Genomic DNA, 19,230 nt, shown 5'->3' on the forward strand with positions numbered 1-19,230 from the left:
CCTGAATGGAAAGGGACCCGCAAGGATCAGAGTCCAACTCCTGGTCCTGCACAGGACCACCCCCAAGAGTCACACCACGTGCCTGAGAGTATCATCCAAACGCTTCTTGAGCTCTGTCAGGCTTGGTGCTGTGACTGCTTCCCTGGGAGCCTGTTTCAGTGCCCAACCACTCTTTGGGTGAAGAATCTTTTTCTAATATCCAACCTAAACCTCCCCTGACACAACTTCAGGCCATTCCCTTGGCTCCTGTCACTGGTCACCACAGAGAAGAGATCAGTGCCTGCCCCTCCTCTTCCCCTCACAAGAAAGTTGTAGACTGCAATGAGGTCTCTCCTCAGTTTCCTCTTTATAGGTTTCTTATATTGTGGTGCCCAAAACTGCATACATTTGCATAATATGTTCTTGATAAAGTATACTGGAAGTAGTCCCTGAGTGAAAGGGATTAAGTGTTAAGAAGCATAGAATACCTTCTCAAAATATAGATGGACAGAGATGTCATCAAAGCATAACGTTGTGAGACACTGCTGCCCATAAACTGCATGTGTGCTCCATTGTCTATGCTGAAGTGATGTAAGGTTGCAGTCAAGGTAGTTCTTAGAGACAAGTCAGGAACCAAGCCCAGGCCACCACATGCAACACATGCCCAGACTCCAAATGCAAGATAAAAAAGACACTTTGTCCTTCCCCTCCACGGAAAGAGTTGTGCATAAGCAGTTTTCTTCTCTGAATGGGGCAGAATATCTAATTTACTGATCAACAATGACATGCAGTTAAATAGGCATTTGAACAAAATTTTTTTCCTTCTCAATTGAAAACCTCGAGAAAATGAAACAAAACACTTTTCTTGGAATTCATAGGAAGGAACCTTTAGTTTCAAACTTGCAGAAGTACCTTAGCAAAAAAAAAGTGATTTGATAGATGCATATGAAATGGCCAAGGCAGCAATGTCAAGAAGGCTTATGGTTACCCTGTCTGCATCTTGATGTCCTCTCTCAGGAAAAACAGCTTTAAAAAATAATCACAGAGACGACAGCAAGACAGAAGAATGTAACTTTGAAGACAGAGGAAATACACAGTAGCATTATATTTCTGCATTTGAAAATGTAAAGCTCAGGGAAAAAGAGCCTGTAAGGAAACCATTTTTCTTTAACAAAGTAGCTGTATCAAAACAATTAAATGAGTTTCTGTAAATGCAACTAGAAAACATTTTCTATAAAATGTTCTCATTACCAATCTACTTCTTGACAGACTTTGAAAAATTCCTGCTTTTCAAACATGACACACTAAACTATATTCAAATTTCACACAAAGCTACTAAAACCCCGCAACTCCCTCCAGATGATCTATTTCTTGTCTAAATCTAAGTCACCATATCAGCCTGCAAGGATGTCTTTCACCTGCTATAAACCAAAGTTCAAATTTGAATTCCAAAATAGTGGCTTCCATTTTTCAAATCTAACATTTTTATGCTTTCTTACTAGAAATTGTTTAAGAGAGCCCAGTCTATCATGTCATTCCAAATCCTCAGTGACAGTGTCTTTGAATAAAAACAGCATAACACATTGTAGTTGCACTACAGTTGCATTATTTCTTCTAGGATATCTTACTAAAAAACACATCAAACCAAGCCAAAGATAGAGTGGGTGGTTTGTTTTTTTTTTTTGCAGAACACCATTAAAACAGTCCAGAGACTGTTTTATAAACAGGTCAACAACACTGGGTGGAGAACAAGAATTTGTTCTTCCAAAACCAATTAGCTCATTTTCATCCACAAAACCACTTTTTTCAGTATTACACTTAATTTCAATGGGGTTTTATCTTTAAGACACACATAATTATACTGACTCCAAACTTCACAAGTTGTCTAGCTCCTTCTTTATTAGTAATTTGACTAAATTGTACAGATAAAAAGTCACAGTGATTTTACTTTTTCTTGCATGTACTAGCAAACAATTTAACATTGTTGGGGTAAAAGTTATCCTAAAGAAACCTCACAAAAAATATGTTAACGGGCCATGACTGAAGATTTGGATAAGACTGTGGACAGTGTTCCCAAAAATAGTTTTATCAAAAATTGTATTTTTAAAACAAACACAAATATTATTGCAAAGTACTATTTATAATATAAATAAATAATACCTATAAAGCTGTAAAATAATTTACATCTTACAGCCTCAAGTATCTTATAGGTTAGACACACCTTCAGCAGCCCTGCAAAGACTGATCCTTGCCTTTTCTCTGAACTTCCATCACCTTGACGTTTTCAGGTGATATAGAAAGAGAAAGAAGAAACAAGGGCATCCCTAGCCCCTAACTAAAGCTGAGAGGCAACTCCAGAATGCATTTAAAAATAGAATTTGCTTCCCTAAAGACTGGAACATGAAAAATAACCTTCTATTGGCATTACTGATTTGACCACTTTCACGTAAAATTGATTGAACATCCAATGCAAAGAAATACGCTCCTCATAGTCTGAAGTCAGACTCAAGCCTTCAGACAGGTTGTGCCTGTATCTCTACATACAGAGCACCATGAAACCATGAATCCCAATTTTTCTCAGTTCACAGAAGCTGGAAAAGATTATTTTTTTCTGTTGTTTTTATTTTTTAAATTATTTTAATAAGAATACTATGGTTTGTCTATTTAATAGTTTCATCTCTAAAATGGCACTTGGAAGAACACATTTCAGTAATCATTAAAACCTAGACACAAAAAACTAAATACAGCATTCAGGATTCTAATCACATCTAGAAAGACAAACAGGTTGCTTAACGTTTGACAGCACTCAGTGAGCCTCACCAGGACCACTGGTGTTGTTCAAAACATTAAAAAACAAACAAAACAAACAAAAAAAAAGCCCAAAACAAAACACAGAACTCTTCTGAGGGTCTCATCTGACCTTCCACACTGAACTGATTCAACTCACCTCACAGAAAACAATTCACTAGTTTTGCTTCCTTTGTTTGTAGACAGTATAGTGAAATGCTGACCACTATGTCAGCCTTTGGTTTGCCTAAGCAAAGAACAACAGGAAAAGTATCTTCCCTTTTCAGTGATAGTGGGTCAGGTAGCATAGCTTGAGAAAATTCAACACTTCATCATAAGTCTCTCAGACTTAGAAAATTTACAAAAATAAAGACATAAAAAGGGAAGACATGAGAGGAAGGGGAAGAAGCAAGTAGTCAGGACAAGCTGTATTATTTCCAGGCTTTTTGTTTTCTACGTGCAGTTTATTCATTGATTTTTAATCACAAAACTGTCCAGGAAACACAAAGACACATAAATTTAGATTAAGATATGAATAATTTAATATGTAAGGCTTAGTTACACAAACATAGTCAGTGAGGTAGTTCAAAAATTTCAAAATAAATTTGATATCCTTACTCTGCTTTAATGAAGAGATAAAGATGCATGCACACATTATACCACTATACATGTGCAACTACTTAATTTTGGTGTCTCTAAGTCTCCCAGTAAGGAACATACATACATAACAACAGTCAACTACTGTAGTAGCTATAAACCTAGATATCAACGGTGTTTCCTTTATCTGGAACAAAAAAGAATTTTAAGAAAGCAACAGTCAATTCTATGACAAAGCCACAATTTGTTTTCACTTTAATCTATCTTCTGAAACTTGAATGATTAAACTAAGAAATTTATTACTTCTTTTGAAATTAAGTACTTTGGGACGAGAATAACCCGCCATGTTTTCTAAAGCACTAATGGTATACGTGTTTCACTGTCTCATTTAACAAACTCTAGCATTTAAAAAATTACCCTACTCCTAAGCCTTTCCAGATACAATTTTGTTTCTATTATGACTTTAAGCATGGAGCTGACTGAAAAATAAATACTTTTAGGTTACTTTGGCAGTAAGGCACTGTTTCCCACTTAGGCATCACTTCTGACCTTTGCTGTCACGTGTAAGACAAGCATTGCTGATTTTCAAGCAAAGGGACAAATATAAGATTTAAGTGGTGGAAAACTAAGATAAAATTCAGAACCATTTCCTTAACAAATGCAAACCTAAGCCTATTTGGACAGTAAAATTAAGGTTTAGACAATTTTTACTTTTAGGCATTTTCACCATCCTGTCTGGGAAAGGAAGAAATATTATTTGATACATCTAAAATGATCAGCCATAAACCCTATCAGAAGAACATTTTGGTTTAAACAGCTGCTACCAAAATGGATAATTATAGTCACAGTCTTTTGGTGGATAGACATGATATTGAGTATCTGTACTTACTAGGGACACAAACTAGTCCCCGTTCTCATTAATCAAATTATGACTTTGGGATCTTCTGTATCCAATAAAGGCAGTCATAAAGCATTTTTTCAAGAAGTTAAATTACAAATATTTATACAACTGCCCCACTACTAAGATAAATGCTTTTGAAGAAAGCATAATAGCGATATCAGAGTCTCTCATAGGAGTACTCTGATCATAAAAATGGAAATTAAAGAAGTTTAATTTCTACTGCTTAAAGCTGCTAAAAAAGCACTTCAACTGCACCATCAAAGAGCTACAGCGCAAAAAAAATTCTAACACTTACGCATTTTGCACTTTCCGTTTTATTTTGCAGTTCTTATTCTTTCCTCTCAAATGATGCACTACAGAGCGTTAGCTCCCTCAACTGACTATTCCCATCTGCCATTTCTTCCACATTATTATGATCCAAAGCATTTATTAAAATAACATGCTTTATAACAGCATTTAAAAATTAAGACAGCTAACTCTACAATAACTGGTTGTTACCCTAAAATAAGGCATCTAAACTAGAAGTTATAAAAAAAAATTCACAGTATTTTTTTTAAATTTCAAGAGGCTATTCAGAGGTAAAGAAGTTCTATAATAACTTAAACATGATTTTTTTCATCCTCTGTGGAGAAAAAAAAGCAACACAGATGTATTCAAAATGAAATATACTACACTTTGAAGTTTATTTCTTTTGCACACTGCAGAAAGATAACACTGAACAGAAGCATTGCAGGGAATATAAATTCAATTATACATCATTCTTACACCACAGATAAAGACATAATAATAACTATTAATTTTCATTTCTCGTGAAAGCAACAAAGAGGAAATATGTCTATTTCAAGGTACAGTCTGAAGATAAGAAAGATGGGTCACATGAAATCAGAACAATCAAGATGATGACCAGAACATCACCAAAAAATAAATTAAGGATAAAACTTTGCCTTCTGCTCCACTCTGCATTCCAGTATATCCAGTTAAATTTCTGGAAAGTACAGCAACAATTCAAAGCATGCAACAACACTTAGGAAAAAAAACCCCAGAGACAAGTAGCAATTCACCTGTGTCTGTCAAAAATTAAATTGTGTTATTCCAATTATTGCACTTTATGACAGTGCACCAAACCTCAGAGACAGGGAAAGAAGCAAGTATCATATTGTGTCAAAAGGCCCTAAAGTCACTGAAAGATATTTTCACAAACAAATGACCAAACAGTTCCACAGAATCGTCTATAATCTGTGTTCAAAACCCACTGGAAAAGCCACGCATGGAAAAATTTAACCAAAAACAGTAGGACATACTAAGCAAAGTTTCGATACTACTTAGTTTTAAACTGAAATTTAATATTTCAGTTTCTAACCTGCATATTAAAACAGGAGTAGATTACATAGTGAAATGCCATGAGGTTGGGGACACTGCAAGAGCTCTGGAGAACAGGATCAAACAAGAAAATCTGGTCTAAAACTGAAGGCTGTAAAAATTGCAAAGGACACTCACAAAAACAACAAGTCACTATACAAAGAAAGGATAAAAGAAGAAATAACAAGAAAGTATAATGAGAGGTAGAAATACAAAGAAAAGGTAAAACCAAACAAATGGGGAAACAACCCCATCTTTCTCAACTAGTGGATAGAACAAGAAGAAATAGACTTATATTAGGATTGACACTTGTTAAAAAAAAGTTAAAAGGAAAGTAAAGCAGCAGAATGATGATCACCACTGTGAGATATGAATATGCAAGCAAAGCTGTGAGGTTTTCATGGACAAAGCAAATAAAACTACTGTAATCTTCAAAACATTGCTGCAAGTGATAAAGGTGAAACAAAACAAAACAACAAAACAAAAAAACCAAAACAAACAAAAAAAAATACACAGCACCTCGAAAGCAACCACAGAACATTTTGGTCCACCTGACCAGAAGAGACCCTTCAGTTGTGCCAAGAGAGAAACAAAGTGGGACTAGTTAAGATGAACAAGTTTTATGGCAAGTTTTCCTAAGAACAAGGTGGAAAGGCACCAGAAGTTTATGAGATCTTCCAAATCAACACAAGATGTATCAACACTCACAGCTGCAGATACTGAAAGGACAGATTTTCCACTTGATATCTAAGAACAAGTGGTAGGTCTTGGACAGTTGAAACTATGCAAGGTAAATTAGACAAGAGGCTGAAACTCTCAGACTAAGGGATTCAAAGGAGATACTTCTGACCATGACTTTCTGAATGACTTCCTAGTTAAAGCCCAAGAGTCACTTACCTGTAAAACCAGTTATTTTATATAATTCCTTCATATACTGAAGAATTTCCTTTGCGATTAAAATACTTTCTTCAATTACTATAACACTTAAAATATTAACTGTATTTCCCTTTAAATATCTTATATTAGTGGTTTTACTGCCAGAAACTGTCAGGCATCATTGATGTAATTACTCATTTATAGTAAGATTTTAATGCTCTAATCTTCTATATTGATGTAAATCTCAACTGCACACCTGGTGTTTGCATACTCTCTTTGATGGGCTCTGTCACTTAAATGTCAGCATTTACTTCTCTTGAGTGCTGCTGAAGGACTTCCTGTGCTCCCTACGTGACTGACTTAGCACATAGACTATTTAATGTGCCTTGAGAGCTGAAGATTACATGCCATACATAAAAAGCTTCTGTATTTATCTAGATGACAACAGCAATATCCTTTAAAAACCTTTTTTCTTTCCTTTTTTTTTTTTTGGTAGCACATAAAGTATAGAACAGACTGGAAACATTCTAAAATACTTTCAGAACCATTCCATGATTCTCCTTTCACTGTGATAGAAGACCATTTAATGTATCGGGGAAAATACTCTTAAAGTATAGATTTATTCTTGCTTTCCTTCTACCCTCTTCCTTTCTGGACATTTTATTTAATACTATGCACTCCACGTCTTGCCCAAGCTGGCATGAATTGATAGGTCTAAGTACTGATATTTCAGACTACTGTAAAACTTTGAGCACCAAACCAATGTTCCAGTAGGCTGGGCAGCACCACTCCAGACATCTTCCACACTTGCCAGAGAAGAGATTGGCCAAAGCTATTCCTACAAGTGACTAAAATGCAATCTCCATGTTCATAGATCAAAAAAGTGTCTCAAACTCAAATCAAACTTCCTTCCCCCCCGCCCCAGAAAGTCCAGAGGCTTCTCACAGAAATACTAAAGATATACTGACTTAATCCAGTGCACGCTTTGTAAAAACTTTTCAAGGAAGAACTTATCTAAGCTTCAAATTTCCGTAATTTATACTAAATGTAGAAAGGCTTATTTTCACAGACATGGTAAAAATTTTTAATTATAATAATCCTATGCATGTTCAAACACTAACTCATTATCCTGAACTCATCATCTTTAACCTGAGTACTTTGAACAATTTATAGCCTTCCTTTGGCAAGCAGAGGGCATCTTTATAATCAGGTAAAACTCCACAGTTTATTTATTTCAATAAATCCTTTGTCATCTATTTTGCTCCAAATGTCAGCCACTGGACAAAAGAAATCCTATTAAAAAATTAAAATGTTTGTTTTCATTAAATTTCATTTTTATTTTCAGAAAGCTCTTGCTCTTTGATTAAAAATCTCTTTAATCATGAAATCAGAATTACTATCATATCAAACTCTCTACATCTTATTGTCATATAAAAAACTTTTGAAATCTGGTATGTTTTCTTCTACTTATTAACAACTTCATTCTTGCCAAAAAGTTGCTAAATAAGATCTTTTTATTAGGTATTCAAAGATCTTTACAACTTCTTAAGTATTATCCATTAGTGGGATTGAAGACTTCTTGATTCTACAAAGCAGTAATTTTCAATCCATAATTCACAAAATCTCAGAAATTAGTCTGCAAAACCTCTGCAAAAAATATTTGAATAAAAGTCTCACTTTCTCATGCATGTAAGCAAACAAGAGAAGGAGAGAGGTGGCAGTCATGGAATTCTCAATGTTAGGTTCACTTTGTTGGCGCTGTAAATGAAAACAACTCTGACAAAACTGTACAAGACGATCCACTTATTTCTCCTCCCCAAAAAACAGTTGACAAGTTCTTTCATTAAATACTGAGAATCACTCTTACAGTGGTTCTTCAAACTTTTGACATAAGCTACACCAGACTACACCAACACTTGAGCTTTAGCAGCTCTGGCCTTTTCAGACTACAATTCTGAAATCAGAACCACCACCTAGAAAATGCAAGGCACCTGTTTTCTCTTTAAAGAAATTTAAATAAGTTTCTTAGGGTATCTTAAGCACTTAAAAGTTCCATAGTAGAATTTCTATTCATTTACCCATATAAAAACTGGATTGTAATATCAGAACTTAATTCCTTTTCCTTGAAGACCATCCCCTTTCAAACAGGTAGAGCACAAAGTTTGATTTCCAACTTGGTTTATTGCACAATAAGGCACGAAAACATTGTACCTTCTAGTAGAGAAGTATGAGGAGAATAGTTCATCGTAATTTCCTTTTTAAAGCCTTTGCAAATAGAACATTGAGGAAAAAAATACTGCTTTTAGAATGGCCTTACTTTTTAGTGGCCCCTACATAGCACCATAGAGTTTAGACCTCTTTCAGATACAGATAGAATTCCTTAGTAATATTCAAATGTTTTATACATGATAGTGCAAGGAAGGATTAGTTTTGCTTAAATTTCTGTAAGAATTGGAAGCGGGGGGCAGGGGATGTAGAAGCAGGGAAGTAGATTTCCAATGACATGATGTTTTGTTGCCTCAACAGGAGTAAGAAAGTAATACCTTCTTAATCATTTTGATATATTGAAGGCACATTCAGTAGCACAGAACCAAGCCATACTCCTAGCTATTTCCAGCAACCCACAAATATTAATTTATTCTCACAAGCCTGAATACTGAATCTGTGACAGGAGAATACGAGGCTGGGGAATAAGCAATGGAAATAGAGCTCCACAAACATACCATTCACTGAAAGGTCTGTTGCACCAGAGAATGGCATTTCTAATAGTCTCTCGAAGACCCAGGAAAGCCCATCTGTTATTCTCAATGCTGAAAAAACCCTATTTCATCCTCAACATACACTGATGCCAGATATTTCAATCTAGCAATATACAACATACATCAGCCACCTACCTTAGAGTATTTAAATTCTTCTAATTAAGCAGTATTTTAAGAGAAAAGTTTTTTCAGTAGGCTGATGATTGTAGGTTAATTTTTATTAACTTAAGTTTCCTCTGAGGGCTACAGGCAAGGCTGGAGCTTCCTAACAGAACAGTTCATAGCTGCATTGCAAAATATTGTTAAAATCATTAATATAGAAACTGGAATAGACATTTTCCTTTAATCCACTCAGACAAACAAAACAGTATATAATAGCAGGAACACTTTTCTAATATCCCTAAAACACCTCAAAAACAACAGTTTTTTGTCTACATAGATTTGTCATTTTCAAGGTTTCTCATTAGTTGTTAAAGAACCAGAGTGAGTTTAAGTCAAAAGGGAAAAAAGTTTTGAATCTAATTTCTAATGAGAAAGCAACAGCTTCAGAATAAGAGCATTTACAGAATTTTGGACAAAACTTATATTCTGTATTCTTCATAGCATGTACTTAATGGGCCAAAATAAAATGGTCTATTAAACCAAAGTAGTATAATTAATGTGTATGTGCATTTATATGGTCTGTGTAACAATAAAACTGCTACTTAATTGTACATAATTTCTCTTAAAATTATATATAAATCCTTCAACACATTATGCAATTTTTAGCTACTACATTTAATACCAGCCTTTTTTGTGTTTTTTAAGCTAAATCATAGTCTTGGTTATATATCTATAGCTCCACTAACTCACATAATATGCACAAACAAGCAGAACCAAATGTTTTTTAGCATGCACAAACATACAACCATGTGTCCCCATGGGGACAATTACACAGTCAGTTACTTTTCTGAGCAATCCATACAAGATTTGCATGCTAGGATTATTAAATTTTAACTATGTCCTCAACAGCTATCTGAAGCATTCATTGAATGCATGTATTTTTAATTTTCACACAGTTTTCCAGATGTCAGTATTCATGGAGGGAAAAATGTATAAAGTCCCCAGGTCACTGTGGTTTCCTTCAGTTTCTATAACAAGCAGCCACATCTTAAAAGTAGTCAGTAGATTGCAAAGGTTCTAGAGGAAAGCTTATGAGTAAAGATATATGTTGACCAAAATTATTTTCCAAGTGAAGTCAATAATCTGATGAGAACAGATTGCATATACACTTCACATAAGAATCAAACACAGCCATTGCTTTATTACTGAAACCTCTAGGGTCAATTATCACACAATTCATCAAGAAAGCAAGGCAATTTTAACCTGAGTGTTTTTTGCCCAGATAAGACAGACAAGACCAGGAAGGGCATTGACCTGTTGGAGTGAGTCCAGAGGAGGGTCACCAAAATGATCAAAGGGATGGGGGACCTCTTGTATCAGGAAAGGCTGGGAGAATTGGGATTATTCAGCCTGGAAAAGAGAAGGCTTCAGGGTGACCTAACTGTGGCCCCCAGTACTTGAAGGGACCCTTCAGGAAAGATGGAGAGGGACCTTTTACAAGGGCATGTAGTGACAGGACAAGGAAAAATGGCTTCAAACTCAAGGAGAGTAGGTTTAGACTAGATATTAAGAAGAAATTCTTTAGTGTGAGGGCGGCGAGGCACTGCAACAGGCTGCCCGGAAAAGCTGTGCATGCCCCATCCCCCGAAGTGCTCAAGGGCAGGTTGGATAGGACCCTGAGTAACCTGGTCCAGTGAAATCTGTCCCTGTTCAAGCCAGGGGGGGTTGAAACTAAATGATCTTTAAGGTCCCTTCCAACCCAAACCATTCTGGATGGATTAGATCAAGAATCATCGAATCTTGATTCAAAAATACCTCCTATCAGCTCTTGTAAACCTTGTCAACTTAACTGTGTAACTACACATTGTTTCAGTTGTGTTTGTTGACTGAAGCAGACTTCTTGTGGCACAAAATTATATGACTTAATCCTCATTTCTGTGGCACACACACTATTCTCCAAGTTCAGAAGTTCTGTGTGGTTGGGGTTTTTTTGAAACCATAACTGCATTTTTTACTTTTTAAACACAAGCGCTAAAACTATCTTAATGAGAATTTAAAAAAACAACAGGCACATGCAACGTAAATACAGAAAGTAACATACTTACAGCTTCAAATGATAAATTAACATATTCCAGGAATTTCTGCATTAAACCATCAGTCAGTTGGCTGAAGCGATACCGGAAGAGATCCATTTCTTGCTGAAGAAACCAACGCCTGAGATCCTCACTGCAAAGGAATAATGAAAAAAAACCATAATGCATTTTCAGAACATGCATTCTCTCTTTCCTTAAAAACCAGACCTCAAACCTAGTGAACACGGCATTAAATGTAATGCTGACTTTGGGATGTAACCCACAAACTGGGGAGCTTGGGAGTGAAGGCAGGATATTTTCAGTAATGCACACTCAATCAGAAAAGACTTCTGAAGAGACAATACACAAAGGAGCATGTTTTGAAAGAACAGAGGTAGTCAATCCCAACACTAAAAATTGCTCTGTAGGTATGAAAGCTGTCACTCTCTTAAACGGTACTCACCATTTCTTACTTGTTTTGGATAAAAATATTCAATCGTAGGTAACATTCTCCCTTGGTATTTAAAGAAAAGCTTTTTTTCCACAACATGGCACAGAATTTCTTCATTGTACAACTAATATCACAATTAACCTGATGAGGCAAATACATTTTGAAGGCTACTTCTTTTAAGTCTCGCTTTTAGGGTAGCTCCAGCTGAAGGAGCACGCACACATCTCAGATACTATGACAATAGTGCTCTCCATTCTAGGCAACAAACAGCCTGGAAACAGGCAAAAGGAAAATATATGGAAATAAACTTGGGTGAGGAACACAAATAGAACATCTAATTCTTGACAAAGAGAAAAAGGGATTTAGCAACTGCAGGTGATCAAGTAGGAGAACAAACAAGAACACAGGGACAGGAGTCAGTAGACAGTATAAAACAACAGCAAGTCTCCAAGTACTCTAAGTTTTCATATAACTCTTTACATTCCAGTGCTCAGATTCCCAGGCATCAGTGCACTGCTCAAAGCTATAGCAAATAGCTACCAAAATACCAGTAACAAAAGCCATCTTGTATGTACAAGCACAGAATGCAGATGATGCTGTACCTCACTACCACAGGGCACTCTCTTGAACTGTCCTCCAAGAGCTACTGTGTAGGCCACTGCCACGGCAATTCACAGAGCACAGAAATACTGTAGTCTTACATGTTCTCCTTAGAATATCTAAACATCTTTTCCCATTGGGAACACATGGATCACAACAGTCATTTGTGCTTTTGCAGACAATACCTCTGGTTGAAAAAAAGTAATTATTACTCAAAGTAATTCCAGATGGAAAAGCTCTGTTCTAAAGCATAGAGTATAAGAAGAATAAACCTGTGGATGGTTTCAGTGCTTGGGACATACTAATAATCTGTGCAACTTAAAATGGAAGTTAATGTCTTAATGACAGATCTGTTGCAGTTCTTCTATGTGCATCTCAGGCAGTAATAAAACCCTAGGATGTGACAATTTTACTCTTTTCCTAGTTCATCAACTTCACACTGCATTTGTTTTCCTAAGTGGGAAAACAAACAAATGAAATATCAACGCACACCCCAATGAAAAACAAATCACAAACACAATTATTTATAGTCACTTTGGAGGCCAGCCGGTCTGTTGTTCTTCCCTTCCTTCAAAGGCTGTAATCCCACCTACACACTTAAGTTACCAAAACAAGAAAATATTACTGTTATCTCTAATACACACACCTATCTAGATTCTTCCTACAGCTGATGAGCTGACTTTACACTACTGTGTATGTCCCAGTATATACTTTAAAACTGATTTTCCTAGGATCATCATCATTGGGGCATTATTTACTTCATTTCTAAAGACAAACCATAACTTATCCTCATTATTCACATGTAAAAACTGTACACTCTCACTTCAGACACACATTAGTATTAATACTTATTATCAAAACCCCAAGCTTAACTGAAAAGCAATATCACTGTCATTAGACTAACCAAGCTGCTGATGCACATGAGGGAGTTGCAGGTCACTGAAGTGTCATCATCAAATCATCATGGCTAGGCTTCGCGAACGAAGATTTGGGAAGGTTCTATCCACATTTGTTGTAGGCACGCCGGTGGCTTATGAGGCCAATATGTGACAGACATATCCGATTGCAAAAGGCACAGCAGAAAGACTCCTTAGATGGTATATTCTGCAATACACGGTTCTTTCTGCGTTGCCTTTTCTCCTCAAGGGTGATCCTGCGTGCGTTCTCAAAAGCATCAACAGCGTTATAGATGGTGTGTCTCCAGGCCTCCCGATTGGAGGCCAGAGTAGACCAGTTATGATGATCAATGTGGCCAAGGCTGAGATGTTGTTTCAGGGAGTCCTTGTATCTTCTCTTCGGGGCTCCTCTGTTGCGGCAGCCAGTGGCAAGTTCACCATAAAGCAAGATCTTAGGGAGGTGGTGGTCCTTCATCCTTGAGACGTGCCCTGCCCAACGCAGCTGCGTTCTCAGCAGCATGACCTCAATACTTGTGACTGCTGCTTGTTCTAGAACAGATGTATTGGTCACAAAACCTGACCAGTGGATGTTTAGGATTGTACAGAGGAAGCGTTGATGGAAGCGTTCTAGGAGACGCAGGTGGTGGCAGTAGATGACCCATGATTCAGAACCATACAAGAGAGTAGACAGCACTATGGCTTTACATAAAGGATATCTCCTTGTTTTTTGCCACTTAACTTCCTGGTGTGCAGGTTACTCAACAGTTAAAACCAGTTCATAGATTCCCAACTATAAAAATAATACAAAAGAACAGGCTCTTTTGTATAGAGAACAGCACTTGAGAGGGTGGGATTGGAATGGAAATACTCTTCACCACCCCAAGGAAGAGTACGAAAAAACAGCATATTTGTTGGGAAGCATCAAGGCAGAAGAACCTGAGGAAAGGCATGCAAATGTTCATAAATCTGGAACTTAAGATTAGTAGCACACAGTCCACAGTAATACCAGAGTTCAGTTACCAACAACTGAACACTGATTCGTGAAAACCCTCGGCATGGGCCAGATCGCTGTCAGGTAACCAACACTAGAGGATTCCTCAGAGTTTAAGTTCCAAAAAGTGACAGCAAGGGGAACATGGGTACAGAAAACACACAAAAGTAAACGCTACTCAACATAAGGAGTAGGAATTTTAGCACACGAGTCTAATTTATCCTATAGAAAAAACAGCAGGAAATAGTGAAAAGGCCTTGTCAAGTTTGAAAAAGAACTTATGTCCTTGTTCTGTGACACAGACCAAACCAAATTAACAAAAAGGCACAAAAGTATGTTTGATAGTTTTCTGAATAGAAGAGTTTTGCTGTCAGAGCAGAGGCAAAATTTATTTATTCCATCTTAAGAAAGTAAAGTGAAGATTATGTGCCTGTGACTTAGAAGGTTCTTCATAGTCAATTTGCTGAAGTGAAGAGAGATGTAACATACAGAAGCAAAAATGCAGTCATGTCCAACACGCAAACAAAATTGTCTTTAGATCTGCATCTGTCATGAAAGCAAACAATACAAGATTATTCTGTTTCCTGATCCTGAGAGATATGTGACATGACAAGAGGTGTGAAAGAAGGGTATGGATGAGACTGTTCTATTCAGACTGTACATACCCCATCTTATGGGAATAAGCTTTACAGTCTTGGATTTCAGAAGCCAGAAGAAGGAAAGTGAAGAGATGACGACTACATTACAAATTCAACTGACCAGAATGGTGGAGATGACCACTTCAGAGCGTGTAAAAACCAAACCAAAATAATTCAATTTGTAAGTGAGGACTGATACAGACTAGAAAAAAAAAAAATCGATGTAAATTCATACCCCTTGGTGGCACTGTTGGCCAACTGGAAACTAAAAAATGCGCAGGAAAAGGAGCCTGTAAACACAGCTGCCACAGGAACTGAATTCAACCTAGTTTGCAGCTATGTCTATGTAAGTACACTTTTTCAATCACTCCTACCTTAACAGCCCTCATCAATTAAACAAATGACTTGTGCCAAGCTTATTTTTCTGACCCAGTATGATAAAAACTTGAAGCATAGTATATTCTATTTGCCTTCCAATTTTATCTTCTGGGGAACATACCAGTTTTAGATGACAGAAATATCTCATCCCTAAATAGTTGCTTTTCAAGAGAGAATGAAGAATGCTGGGTACTGGGTCACCTTATGGGGCTTAAGACACTATTTTCCATTTTAGGAGTAAGCACTAAATCCACCTTTTCAAAGAAATGGCAAAAGTGGAAACTGACTAAAAGCTGCTTTATTGCTATGGAGCATCAACCAAGTGCTTATAAACTGGAACACAAAAAGTTGTTTAAAGAGTGCTCCAGAGCTCCATCCATGGCCCCTCCTCCATCTAAAGGAGTCTTTCGCCCTAGACTACAAAGCCAGGCTGATTCTGTGGCCCAAAATAGATTGTAATCATTTCTGCAGAGTGGCTCACCTTCAGAAAGCTGCCCACCTCTGTCCTGCTTATAGCCTAACTTTTAAGATACTTCCCTGAAACACAGGGTTTGAACAGTGTCTCCCATTTGCTTACTATGCAAGAATGCCAGTCAAATAAATCCTCAAACAGAAGATAATCATCTTCTAAAAAGACAGCTTGTAGAGAAAAAGAAAGTAGTCAAATTATCTGCACCTATCATTAATTCCAGGAGATTCTAAAGCCACTATAGATAAGTAGGGCAGGAGGGTAAAGACATCACATCACTGACAAGGGTAAATGTTTAGCCAAGTCCCTGCTGGGATATTTCTGACTGAGGCAGCCTTTCACTCAGCTTACTATCCACTGTCATTCACATGCCTTCCTCCCTGCTCAGCACAGAGGACAAAGCCTAGTAAATTCCACTCCTTAGCCTAATACCTAACCTTCAGGCTTTTGCTTGGTGGCTTAGGTTGCCTTCTGTGAATCTGACCCAAACTCATTTTTCCTGAGGTCAGAGACCAACTCAAAAATAGACACCTCTTGAACTCCAGATCAGATTCCTGCCACTAGAAAATTCTCCATAAGAGCAGAATTTTTTTCAAATGTGTCATTACCAAAACTCTCAAAGCATCTAATCTTCCACTGATAAGCAATGGTCTAAATAAGCTAAATAACAACTAAATGTTTAAAGTAAAGATTTACAAGAGAGGATAATGGAAGCCAAACTGACTATTCAAAATGCCACTAACTGCATAATACAAACCATTACATTTTCAAGGGCCTTTTAGTACCCAGGCTAATTGAGGATACTATCTTTTAGAGGGTTTTGGTAAACTCACAACATAGGTAAAGCAAGATAATTTCTTGCAGGACCAGTATGACTAAGGGAGTTTATAAAAATACACACAACAAACACAGGCACTAGAAAGAAACCAGTATTGTATTTATTATTCACAATCACAAATTATACATGTAGAATACAGAAGGGTAGAAGGAATTTCAGTTGTAATTCTGTTATTTAACTTGCTCCCTTCTTTCAGGATTTCAAACTATGCTATCAGAGTCAATGCAGTGAAGGCTGGTATTGATCTTCACATCCACAACCTGTTCCTCACTGTACCTGCATCACAGATCTAGCTGGTTCATCAATCACATACATTGACAAACTGTCTTCAGCGCAGCCCAGATGCCTTTTGACAGGACAATATGATGGGATGTACACAATCCATAAGATTTCAGGGTGTTTAAAAGTTAACCAGGGCCTGTCATGGTGAGGTTTGATCTATCTGGAGGCGTTTGAGGCCTCTGCTACTTCCTATTCTGATCAGATGTTCTGGAGCAGGAACCCAAATCCATTTCAAAGACAAGCCTCATTCATTCCAGCTCCATATTTTGGCTTAGACCACAATCCCACAATCCTTCCTACTCACCTTTCCGGTCTGTTTTTTGCTGACAAATCTGTATCCAACCATAGCAGCACCTCAGTCACATCACCTACCACAGTATAATATGTATTCTACCACATTCACATAATTCAAATAGACTATATTGCAACTTAAAGTGCAATTGAATTAACAGTTCAAAACAGTACATACTTCATATTTGCCAGGTTTAATTTTTAAAAAGACTGCAATGACAAGGAGTCAGGAGTTCACACTAATGTATAACAAAGCTGCTAGCAGACATAAAGCACTGACAGTCTCTATAATTTCATCCAAAAACTACAGGAGAAGCAAAAACAATGCACTTTACTTTTTGCTTGAGATTTCACACAACAAAAAAATGCATTGCAACCATCCACAGCAATGAATTTGGACAAAAAGCAGAGTCAGTAGAGGAAACCTCAAACTAAATTGTATTTTTAGTTTGTCAGAAGCAAGGCTCTCTATACAATAATATAGAGCCTATTTACATTGTCAAGTCTTTGGTCAGTTATCAATAGTTTTAGCATATACAGCAGTGAAATTATATTATTAATCACTCAAATGCCTAACAAATACTTAATACTGACATGCTTTCATCTCAAAAAAAGATATGACGAGACTCAAATCAATGCTCTGTGTATAAAAGCCAAAACTTTGTTGGGTTTTTTTTTTAATTATTACAAAACCCAAATACTAATTTTGATCCCACATATCCCTTTTCATCACAGTTGAAATCAGGTTCCTAGCAAAAAAAAAACTGTTTGAGCCTACCTTTCAATAGAAATGCAACTCCAAAGTATCTATAATGTCTATAATAAAGCACTGTAGTATCTGTATACATTTAAAATTAATAATGAGTACAGCATAATCCAAAAAGTACTTACGACTGGCAGTAAGCAAGGCGTAGTATGAAATGAGAGATATGATCTTTTCTTCTTGCCTCATAATCATCCTCAGCCAAAGCCTACAGAATATATTGTTATTATTTTAGAGAAATAATTTCTCCCAGATTAAAAATTCACAATTAATTTACCACTGCTGTTCAAGATTGTCTAAAGTCATCTTTTAGGCAATAAATGCAAACTATTAAGGAAGGAGGTAACCCTAAAGAAATAAATATATATCCTAAAACAAAAACTACATCTCTGACAAAATGACAGAACTGCAGTTTTAGAAATAGCATTTCATCACCTCTACTTTTATTCATAATTCTTGAATGGTGTAAAGAAAATAAAGTGCAAGAGAGTTACATGTTCCAATTTTTACTTACTCTGTAGGGAAACTTAAGTCTCCGGAGCTCATTCTCCAGCTTAGTTTTGTATGAATCAGTACTTCTTACATAGCTCACACCAAGGTTTTCAACTACTTTGAGCACTGGGCAAAAAAAGATAAGGTCCGTGTTAGAGAGAACATGTTGAAAAGAAATCTAAATGTATCACAGCTTGGAAAAGGCACAAACTAAGGTAAGGCCACAGGAATTGCTTTTAGCGGTAGGAGCAAAAGGGTGAGAAATGTAGAGGATAATGTGTGGCCCACGAGTCCTTAACAGCTGGCCCAACTCCGGGATCCATAGAGTCACAAGGAAAGGGAGACAGCTAACTGATGGATCACTCTCAGAACATTCCGTTTCCACCGTAAAGACAGACACCTTGGATCCCGCAGTTTTCAGGAATTCAGGGGAATCCTTGGCTCCCCACCTGAACCGCAGTCCTGAGAGACATCAAATATGTCGCAACACCCATAGAAAGTGAAACGTGGTCGTAAAAACTACCAGTGTAAACCAAAACTACACAGTCCGGACATCTACACCGAATGCTCATGGTGAAATCTGTCTCAGCACGCTGAAATGCCCAAAGCAGCGCGCTTCCCTTTAGCGGGGCTCCTGCCAGCTGCCAGCTCGCGTTCACATCCGGCAAAGGGAGCAACAGGGCCCGCCAAAAACACACACAGCCTGACA

At 37.0% G+C, this 19,230-nt stretch overlaps 1 protein-coding gene across 1 annotated transcript in view; it reads right to left on the reverse strand.

Moving 5' to 3' along the window:
• Positions 1–19,093, reverse strand: part of PRIM2 (DNA primase subunit 2) — a 97,073-nt gene extending 77,980 nt beyond the window's left edge. The window contains exons 1-4 of the mRNA XM_029962835.1: positions 18,971–19,093; positions 18,544–18,699; positions 18,158–18,237; positions 11,466–11,586 (exon numbers count right to left, since the gene is read on the reverse strand). Of these exons, the coding sequence (XP_029818695.1) occupies positions 11,466–11,586; positions 18,158–18,237; positions 18,544–18,699; positions 18,971–19,093 (480 nt within the window). The remainder of the gene's footprint in view (positions 1–11,465; positions 11,587–18,157; positions 18,238–18,543; positions 18,700–18,970) is intronic.
• Between the last annotated feature and the right edge of the window lie 137 nt (positions 19,094–19,230).

Source organism: Manacus vitellinus, unplaced genomic scaffold (genome assembly GCF_001715985.3).
Source record: "Manacus vitellinus isolate BGI_N305 unplaced genomic scaffold, ASM171598v3 scaffold_4_pilon, whole genome shotgun sequence".
Classification (NCBI taxonomy): Eukaryota; Metazoa; Chordata; class Aves; order Passeriformes; family Pipridae; genus Manacus; species Manacus vitellinus.